This window comes from Osmerus eperlanus, chromosome 6, assembly GCF_963692335.1.
Source record: "Osmerus eperlanus chromosome 6, fOsmEpe2.1, whole genome shotgun sequence".
Lineage (NCBI taxonomy): Eukaryota > Metazoa > Chordata > Actinopteri > Osmeriformes > Osmeridae > Osmerus > Osmerus eperlanus.
In genome coordinates this window covers 3,593,841-3,604,303 of record NC_085023.1, presented here as the reverse complement: position 1 = coordinate 3,604,303, position 10,463 = coordinate 3,593,841, and the positions used below count along the sequence as shown (strand labels likewise).

The 10,463-nt window shown below is 51.6% G+C and overlaps 2 protein-coding genes across 2 annotated transcripts in view; both read right to left on the bottom strand.

The window, feature by feature from the left end:
* Positions 1-3,301, bottom strand: LOC134021906 (5-hydroxytryptamine receptor 1D). Its single transcript, XM_062463014.1, has 4 exons — positions 2,831-3,301; positions 2,401-2,561; positions 1,841-2,079; positions 1-1,570 (listed from the first exon to the last, which is right to left on the bottom strand). Exons 1-4 carry the CDS (start codon positions 3,003-3,005, stop codon positions 493-495), a joined length of 1,653 nt encoding a protein of 550 aa, XP_062318998.1. The 5' UTR covers positions 3,006-3,301; the 3' UTR covers positions 1-492.
* A 206-nt stretch (positions 3,302-3,507) lies between these two features.
* The window catches only part of tarbp1 (TAR (HIV-1) RNA binding protein 1), a 7,274-nt gene continuing 318 nt past the window's right edge, over positions 3,508-10,463 (bottom strand). The window contains exons 2-7 of the mRNA XM_062464482.1: positions 10,443-10,458; positions 9,636-9,810; positions 8,950-9,135; positions 7,968-8,092; positions 7,435-7,571; positions 3,508-4,493 (exon numbers count right to left, since the gene is read on the bottom strand). Coding sequence (XP_062320466.1) covers positions 4,286-4,493; positions 7,435-7,571; positions 7,968-8,092; positions 8,950-9,135; positions 9,636-9,810; positions 10,443-10,458 — 847 coding nt within the window. The 3' untranslated portion in view covers positions 3,508-4,285. The remainder of the gene's footprint in view (positions 4,494-7,434; positions 7,572-7,967; positions 8,093-8,949; positions 9,136-9,635; positions 9,811-10,442; positions 10,459-10,463) is intronic.

The window sequence follows — 10,463 nt, the reverse complement described above, 5'->3', positions numbered from 1 at the left end:
GGTGTTTAGGTAAATGTTGGGACGGTTTATTGGAACTGTAGTCGTTGTCTTCAGGTGTAATCACATGTACTCGATAAAAAACTCCTTTTGAATATACCTCAGAGTGGACTCTGTCTCAATTCTTGTTCATATCCACTGTGAAGCATGTTACAGTTTAAATCATCTAAGTACCTCACCGTTTCAGTCCATTCGACAGTATTCAAAAGCCTCCCAACATACAGTCAAGCACTGAGGAAATTCAGAAGAGAGACTTGTTTGTCCCCCATGTTCAAATTGCTGAAACCATCATCGTTTCCAGAGCCGCTCATCTGGAGACCAGCTACCCGGGAGACTGACAGATAGGAAACGCCTGCATGAGAATAGCCATGTCCCTGCTTCAACACTCCTGACAGGCTTCCTCCTACTGGCCTTTCTTTTCCTTCCTTCCTTCCTTCCTTCGAGAACCTACTCATGTCAGCATACAGTGTCAGTCAAGGCTAGCAGGCCGGAGCGCTAGCCAACGTCGTGCTCCACCCTCACGGTGATCTGTCCGTAGAAGAAGGTGGCCTGCCTCTCGCTCGTGGCAGCCGAGAAGGGCAGCCGGCTGCCCTCTGGTGTCCTGGAGGGGACCTGCAGGCCCCCCGACCACAGGGAGGAGGAGGGGGCAGAGGAGGAGGGAGGGGAGCTGGCAGGGATGTAGTGGCCACACAGAGAGCCCTCAGGGAAGCTGGAGTTGAGGGTGAAGACGGAGTGGGAGCGACAGGAGGGGGAGGGCGGCTCCCCAGAGGAGGCGGGATCCGGGGGGAGGGTGTGTGTCGCGGTGCAGAGATCACTGCTCCTCTGCCCCCTTCCCTTGCCCCTGTCTCCCCCCTGTCCTTCCCCTCCTCCTCCCCCCCTGCCGGCCCCCCACCCTAGCCGAGCCCCTATCTTCTGCCTCAGGCACCACAGCGCCCCCTGGAAGCGTTTGCTGAGCAGCGCGTACAGCAGGGGGTTGATGTCCGAGTTCAGCAGCGCCAGCCAATAGGAGAAGGTGACAGCCGAGGGCGGGACCAGGCTGGACTTACATGATAGGGCGGTCTCCGTGGCCTGCACCAGGGCCACGCCCATGTAAGGGGTCCAGCACAGGAAGAAGGCAGAGATGACCAGGAAGAGGCGCAGCACCCCGTGATGGTGCTGGTTCTGGAGGGGCTGGGGGACGCTCTGGGCCAGGAGGGACAGCAGCCGACTAGGGGGCGTCGTGCTGGAGGAGGCCGGGGGGGCCTGGGGGTCAGCGGGACTAGTGGAGGCAGCATCGGAGGCAGCCTGGCCGGCCAGCCTGGCGTCTGAGGCAGCCCCACCTCCATGGATCTCTGACACGAAGCGCCCAGACAGGTGGTACACCAGCGTAGCGGGGGAGGGGGAGGATGTGGATAAGGGGTTGCCACGGCTGCGCTGCAGCTGCTCCTCCAGGGTGTGGATCCGGCGGGCGTGGCCCCGGGCCACCCTCACGATGTGGACGTAGCAGAAGAGGATGACGGCAGCGGGAAGCAGGAAGGAGAGGAACGCCATGAAGGCCGTGTAGCTGGGTCTGCTGGCCCAGTTCACCGCACAGCTGGAAGCACAACAACAACAACGCCCTCAGCACAACTCAACTACACAGAGAGATTTGAACCTGCGGCCTCTTGATCTGCAGGCAAAGGCTCTAACCAGGGGCGCCGCTAAAAGAAATGCCCCCCCGCCCCCCTATTTTGGTTGTCTTTTTCATTCAACACATTTTTTATCCAAGCTTTTTGAGGGCCCTCCCCCGCATTGGGGCCCTGGGTAGACAGTCCCATATTTCCCCTAACTTCGAACGACCCTGGCTCTAACCACTAAGCTGTACCTGTACATGGGCGCCACATACTCCACGGAGCTCCAGCCGAGCAGGGGGGGCAGGCTGGTGAGCAGGGCCTGCAGCCAGATCCACAGCACCACGCTGCAGCTCCTCCACAGCGTGCAGCGCGCGCCGTAGCGCAGGCAGTCCATGATGGAGCAGTAGCGGTCCAGGGCGATGGCCGCCAGCGTCAGCACGGAGACCGTGCAGTACACAGAGGCTGTGTAGCCCACGTACAGGCACAGTGTCTGGAGCAGATCACAGGGGGCAGGAGGACTTAGTACACTATACCTTACACACACATGATGAAAGGTTGCAGAAAAGCCACGGTGAGGATGTTAAGTTTACGATGACAAGTTTTGAATGACCACTAGAGGGCCCAATAGCACAATAGTGACTTATTTCCCCCACAACATATTTGACACAAATATGAGTACATATGTTATTATTTTCGCATATTTTACATATCTTTCAGTCACTCCCACGGTAAAATATACAGTTGCGAAATATTTTTGTTAAAACGGACCAACGAATCCAAAAGATGCATGTCGACGGCCAAACGGACTCACTGTAACGTCCACCCAGCCGTTATTCATGATGGAGACAGCGACGAACGGCATTACACCGACACCCACGAGCAGGTCGCTGATGGCGAGGTTAGTGATGAGCACGGACGTCACGGAGTGGAAGTTCTTTGTGGCCGCCACAATCCCGATGACCAGAACATTACCTACGCACGCACACAGGCAGGTGGCAGGAGTGCACTCACACACTGGAGACGGACAGCTAGACCACCTCCACCCCCCCCCCCCCTCCATGAATGAATAGTAGAGCTTCTAAACAAGCAGCACGTCGAAAGAAAAATCAATAAATTGGCTCTAATGCTTGTCAACTACATTTAGGAGAAAGTAATATTGTTGTCAATTACTTTCTAAATCCAAATAATTAAAGAAAGGTGGTTTTCGGTAGAGGTATACCGTCAGCGCGTGTGGTACTGACCTGCCACCGCGCCCAGACACATGACAACCATCAGGACCTCCAGGAACAGCTTGATCCGGGGGGGCAAGTTCACCCGACCTGTCGCCGGCTCCGCCGTTACGGTGGCATTCAACACCGACACTCGTAAATTTACAGGGAGAGGGTCGTCAGAACCATCCTGGTAGATGTGCGTCATTGCTCTGGAAACTTGCGCGCTGAGGTTACTTAGATACACTTTTCAGTTCCCAGATAAACTGTGCGAACTAACACAATCGAGTAAGCTACATCTTATATTAAAAATGAAAAGAAAAAAAAAACTTTCTAAACAATTTAGAAAGATCTGTCTATAACTTTCTTTCCCATAATCCAAAAGGTGCGAAGCGCAGACAGAAGAATTTGCAGTAAATGCTTATTTGCAGGCTGCAGGTTAATTCTTCCGATGTGATTTTAAGGCTGACCTCGATATACAATACACTGCTCCGCTACTGTCCGGTCCCGGCCGCTCATCGTCTCCTAGACAACTCAGTGCACCTGCCAACACTCCTTTCCTCTGAGTGAGGGCTGGGCGTGGCATTCCAAGCACTTGCAGCACATCCGGATAATAACTCTCACAATGACTTTGTTTATTTATTCAGTAAACTTGACATATAAAGACAACAACACAGGTCTTTTCAAAAGTTTTATTGAAAAGAAAACAATTGATCACTCAATACAACCAGCAAGGAGTCTAACACGGCGGCTAACACGAGTTAAATAAACATTGTGTGTGTGTTGAGCAGAGACTGGCACTTGTCTTCCGTCACTCTGGGAAACTGGGACGCAGTGAAATCCTGTCACGTTTCTGTATCTAGACATGAATATGGAGCCGCGGGTCTGGCGGAGTACAAATAATAATATTCAGATGCAATACTCCCGTCAGACTAATCCTTGAAGTTGAACTGAATATGCTGCATCTGTCACAGGAGAACAGGGTCAAAAGGACTATTCAGATAATCTGACAACATGATGAGACGACAGCTGGCCTTCACAACCCAACCTGAGCAGAAACAGTCTTTACAACCTGAAGTACCCTCTGTTCAAAGGTGGAACAGGAAGTAGGATATCAAAACACTGTTACATCCTCAAGACCACACATTGTGGACAAGAAACACACGCATGTGCATGCATGCCTGCACACACACGCGCACACACACAGACACATACAGGCAAACAGACTTTAAAACACATACAAATATGCTGCTGTAAATTTGGTAGGTCTTCCTTTTGGCAACTCGGGTCAAATGGCACTAAAACATTAGCCTGGAGGTTGTGTGTCTGACCAGGCTGCAGGTGGCAGTGACCTTACAGGTCCAGTATCACACTCACAACAGCTAACTCACACCAGCTAACACACACCAGCTAACACACACCTCTCCAACCACAGGAACAGCACTCTGATCACCAAGGTCATTCATCTGACCGACCACGCCACCATCCTCACAGAGCCTTGCTGGGGTGGGCCCCCCCTGGCCCCCCTGGCCCCCCTGGCCCTCCCGGGGGGGCCCGGTGCTGGCGGGTGTACTCCCACACCAGCAGGGCGGCGCTGACGTGCACGTTGAGGGAGCGCACCACGCCCTGCTGGGGGATCTCCACACACACGTCCAGCAGCTGCAGCAGGGGCGCAGGGATTCCCTCACGTTCGTTCCTTGGGGAGAGGAGACACTTTACTGTCTTGGACACATCATCTGTACACAAACATGCATCCAGTCACAGCAGTCGACTCTGGGGTGGGGAGGGGAGGAAGTATATAAGAGTCGGGTGGCTGAGCGGTTAGGAAATTGGGCTAGTAATCAGAAGGTTGCTGGTTCGATCCCCGGCTCTGCCAAATGACGTTGTGTCCTTGGGCAAGGCACTTCACCCTACTTGCCTCAGGGCGAATGTCCCTGTACTTACTGTAAGCTCTGGATTTTGTCGCTCTGGATAAGAGCGTCTGCTAAATGACTAAATGTAAATGTAAGCGGGGGTGAGTACAGCTCTGTGGCAGAGTACATGAAGGAGGGGACAAGTGAGGTACTGTTGAGTGAGGTCATCCTGATCTCATGATTACAGATCCGGGGTATTGCAGTGAAAGAGTAAAACACAGGTACTTGGATGACACACACACAAACACACACGTTTGTGTTCATAAACACCTCATCAAAGCACCAACCCCAAACACACCTGCTAATATTTGCTTAATCCAGCTGAATCATACAAAGGACTGATCTGCCTCACACACACGCCATGCAATCTATGAATCCTGTGCTGGTGTGCGAACGTCAGAGGAAGGGCTGTATTGACTGTGTAGCCTGGCGGGGAGATCGTGGACTGACTCCCCCCACAGGAAGTGTTCCTGGTCCAGCCTGGAGCAGAGGGCAGAGACCCCCCAGGGCCTGGAGGTTGTTACACTCTGCTCCCTCTCTGGGGAGGGGGAGGGGGAGTAATGCTGTGGTTGACTTCCTGGCCCTCCCCAAGGGTGAGCCAATTAGAGCACAGCATGCCTGGACAGGCCTTCTCAGGGACAGAACGATGGGGAAGAGATGGCAGAAAAGGGGGAGAGGAGATCAGAGGAGAGAGAGGACGAGGAGAGAGGTAAGAGGAGAGATGAGAGGAGGAGAGAGAAGTAAGAGAGGAGAGATCGGAGGAGAGAGCAGAATAGGAGAAAGAGGAGGGTGGAGTAAAGGGGAGAGCAGAAGAGAGGGGAGAGGAGTAAAGAGCAGAGCCCATCAGGGGAGAGGACAGGAGTAGAAGAGAGGGGAGGAGAGATAGTGTATCCTGGCCCAGAGGAACAGTTCACTAGCAGGCTTCCAGTAAAGAGCAGGGTCAGCTCTCTGTCACCCACAGGAGACTGCATTACTGCACCTGTGCGTGTACAGCTGGGTTAGCAAGCATGTGTACATTTACACGTGTGTGTGTGTGTGTGTGTGTATGTGCACATGCACATGTAGATGTTCTTGTACTGTACCTCTGATGCAAAACTGTACCCTCCATAACACACTTTTAAAAAAGGTGTTTGAAATAAAATGCTGCGTACAGTCAACCAATGAAAATGCTACATGCACTCAACCAATCAGCTTGTTCAGTGCCCAAGTCCCACCCCCCACAGTTCCTGGCTTTTGAAAAAGTACCACCTCCCAAATAAGGACTTTGCAAAGGCTAAATATTTTACCCAGAACTTTAGATACTGGTTCCTGTGGTGGAAACACACCAAGTACTTCCAAAAACCCAGTGTTCCTTGGGAAAGTTCCTGCGGAGGAAAAGTGGCTTATGTGTTTGTGTACCTGTGTGTACGTGTGTCAGTGTGTGCGTGTGTATGTGTGTGTGTACCTGTGTGTATGTACCTGTGTGTGTGTGTGTGTATGTGTGTGTCAGTGTGTATCTGTGTGTGTGTGTACCTGTGTGTCAGTGTGTATCTGTGTGTGTGTGTGTACCTGTGTGTCAGTGTGTATCGGTGTATCTGTGTGTACCTGTGTGTCAGTGTGTATCTGTGTATCTGTGTGTGTGTGTACCTGTGTGTCAGTGTGTATCGGTGTATCTGTGTGTGTGTGTACCTGTGTGTCAGTGTGTATCGGTGTATCTGTGTGTGTGTGTGTACCTGTGTGTCAGTGTGTATCGGTGTATCTGTGTGTGTGTGTACCTGTGTGTCAGTGTGTATCGGTGTATCTGTGTGTGTGTGTGTACCTGTGTGTCAGTGTGTATCGGTGTATCTGTGTGTGTGTGTACCTGTGTGTCAGTGTGTATCGGTGTATCTGTGTGTGTGTGTACCTGTGTGTCAGTGTGTATCGGTGTATCTGTGTGTGTGTGTACCTGTGTGTCAGTGTGTATCGGTGTATCTGTGTGTGTGTGTACCTGTGTGTCAGTGTGTATCGGTGTATCTGTGTGTGTGTGTACCTGTGTGTCAGTGTGTATCGGTGTATCTGTGTGTGTGTGTACCTGTGTGTCAGTGTGTATCGGTGTATCTGTGTGTGTGTGTACCTGTGTGTCAGTGTGTATCGGTGTATCTGTGTGTGTGTGTACCTGTGTGTCAGTGTGTATCGGTGTATCTGTGTGTGTGTGTGTACCTGTGTGTCAGTGTGTATCGGTGTATCTGTGTGTGTGTGTACCTGTGTGTCAGTGTGTATCGGTGTATCTGTGTGTGTGTGTACCTGTGTGTCAGTGTGTATCGGTGTATCTGTGTGTGTGTGTACCTGTGTGTCAGTGTGTATCGGTGTATCTGTGTGTGTGTGTACCTGTGTGTATCGGTGTATCTGTGTGTGTGTGTACCTGTGTGTCAGTGTGTATCGGTGTATCTGTGTGTGTGTGTGTACCTGTGTGTCAGTGTGTATCGGTGTATCTGTGTGTGTGTGTACCTGTGTGTCAGTGTGTATCGGTGTATCTGTGTGTGTGTGTACCTGTGTGTCAGTGTGTATCGGTGTATCTGTGTGTGTGTGTACCTGTGTGTCAGTGTGTATCGGTGTATCTGTGTGTGTGTGTACCTGTGTGTCAGTGTGTATCGGTGTATCTGTGTGTGTGTGTACCTGTGTGTCAGTGTGTATCGGTGTATCTGTGTGTGTGTGTACCTGTGTGTCAGTGTGTATCGGTGTATCTGTGTGTGTGTGTGCTCCTACCCCAGCAGCAGCAGGGTCCTCTCAGGGAAGCGGTAGTCCTGCAGACTGTGGCTGTTGGCGGTCTGCTCCACCCCCACGATGCAGTAGCCCCTCTCCTTCTGCTGCAGCAGGAACCGGGACAGCTCTGCAGGCTTCACCTGACAGAACAGCAGCTTCACCTCACAAACCGCAGCGCTCCCCTGGAGCTAGCCAAGCGCTAATACAGAGCTAACACATAGCTTGACTAGAGCTAACACAGAGCTCATCTGGAGCTAGCCAAGTGCTAACACAGAGCTAGACAACAGCTAACACAGAACTCACCTAGAGCTATCCAAGCTCTAACACAGAGTTAATCTAGAGCTAGCCACTAGCTATTATAGAGATAGCCAAGAGCTAAACTAGAGCTAGCGAAGAGGTTACACAACTAACCCAGAGGTAACCATGGCTCTTGATTAGCTCTGAGTTAGCTCAAAGCCAGCTAAGGGTTAGCATGTGCAGAAAGCAGACGTTTGACCTAGCAGCGCTAGGGAGGGATGTGCTGCAGTTCCTCCTACCTCCAGCAGGGGGAGCCAGAGTTCCGCTGAGACGCTCAGGGACTGGAAGTGTTTGTCGCTGACGTGGCGAAGGCTGTCCAGAACCAGTCCACTAGCTCCGAAGATCTCACAAGTCCGACACAATCCTATTACACACACAAAATGAACAAGCCAGTCCCTTTAGAGCACGTCCCAATGGTGTCTGGTCTAACAGAGGCAAAAGAGGGACAGGACTGGATGGACCAATCAGAAAGAGGGACAGGACTGGATGGACCAATCAGACAAAGAGACATGGACCAAAAATACAAGCAAACACTTCCTTGTATCCTAACATGACCCTTGTTGTCTTGGATACAGAAGAGATTCATTAATAATACATATTTACATCTGATCTCATGTTCTATATCGCGCCATGTCAATATTGGTTTGTTAAATGGGTCCTCCTGCCATGAATAAACTCATTTATTTCAATGACAATGACAGCCTGGTGTCTACTGAGTTAACACCAACACAGCAGTGCAGATCCCGAACCAGTCCCTTTATGATGAATTCAGGCAATGCTTATCCAATCGGAGATTAGGACGGCTGAGATTAGGTACTGTAACTGTGAACAGGTGTGCAGAGAGAGTCAGAGCCTAGCAACACCAGCCCAACACACCTGCCTCACGACCAGAGGCCCGCATAAACACACCTGCATGCACACACACTCCTGCTACACGCACACAAAGTTAAATCATAGGGTTAGTCTGCAGTAGAGGTGTAACAGGAAGTTGAATTATGTTGTTAGTCTACACTAGAGATGTAACAGGATGTCGAATTACGGTGTTAGTCTACACTAGAGGTGTAACACAGGAAGTTGGATCCTAAGGTTAGTCTACACTAGAGGTGTAACACAGAAAGTTGGATCATAAGGTTAGTAACCCTAACAGACAGGAAGGAGTTGCAGGAGCACAGAACATCAAACCCAGCCCTGTGTCAGTCTGAGTCAGCTGTGCCCCCTCACCTCCCAGGTTGGTGGGCTTGTCTATGAGCGAGGCCACCACCAGGAGGGCGCTGTGGAGCTTCCCCAGACGAGCAGCCCTCTGCTGGGGGGCCAGCTGCAGCTCTGGGCCCTGCTCCACCATCCCCAGCCTCCAAGGGGTCATCTTCTTCTGCACCTCCGTCCAGCACTCCTCCCTCTCCTGCTCACCTGGGGGAGGAACACCATTATGACCTCACAGTGGTGAAGAATGAACACCATTATGACCTCACAGTGGTGAAGAATGAACACCATTATGACCTCACAGTGGTGAAGAATGAACACCATTATGACCTCAGTGGTGAAGAATGAACACCATTATGACCTCACAGTGGTGAAGAATGAAACACCATTATGACCTCACAGTGGTGAGTGATGAACACCATTATGACCTCACAGTGGTGAAGGATGAACACCATTATGACATCACAATGGTGAAGAATGAACACCATTATGACCTCACAGTGGTGAGTGATGAACACCATTATGACCTCACAGTGGTGAAGGATGAACACCATTATGACATCACAATGGTGAGTGATGAACACCATTATGACCTCATAGTGCATTTCCTTTCATTCTTCATGTAAATATCTTCCATATCCAACTCTGGTTCCTGCTTCCCCAGCAGCTTCTGTGTGTTCTGGTGCTGTGCTGCCCCCTGGTGGTACCTTTATCCTGCTGGACCCAGTCTCCTGGCGGCACCAGCCCCAGCTCCGGACTGGGGTTCCTCAGGGGCAGAGTGGAGGGGCCTTGGGAGAACGCCACCAGCTTCTCAAACTTCCACACAGGAAGCCACTCATCATCAGCCAGCTCAGAGAGACGGGGGAAGAGGTAGAAGATGGACTAGAGGAGGAGGGAGGGAGAGAGAGAGAGAGGGGGAGAGGGAGGGGGTGGGAGGGAGGGAGGAGGGAGAGAGGAGGGAGAGAGAGAGAGAGATAGAGATGAGAGAAGAGAGAGAGAGAGAGAGAGAGAGAGAGAGAGAGAGAGAGGGGGGGGGGGGGAGGGAGGGAGGGAGAGGGGTGAGGGAGCGATAGAGGGAGGGGAGAGGAGATGAGAGAGAGAGAGAGAGAGAGTAGAGGGGGAGGGAGCGATAGAGGGAGGGGAGAGGAGAGAGAGAGAGAGAGAGAGAGAGAGAGGGAGCGATAGAGGGAGGGGAGAGGAGAGAGAGAGAGAGAGAGAGAGAGAAGAGAGAGAGAGAGAGAGAGAGAGAGAGAGAGAGAGAGAGAGAGAGAGAGAGAGAGAGAGAAGAGAGAGAGAGAGAGAGAGAGAGAGAGAGAGAGAGAGAGAGAGAGAGACGGGGAGGAGGGATCAACACTGATCTCTGATAGGATGGAAGGCACTGGTCTCACCTCAACACTGATCTCTGATAGGATGGAAGGCACTGGTCTTACCTCAAAACTGATCTCTGATAAGATGGAAGGCACTGGTCTCACCTCAACACTGATCTCTGATAGGATGGAAGGCACTGGTCTCACCTCAACACTGTGATCTCTGAT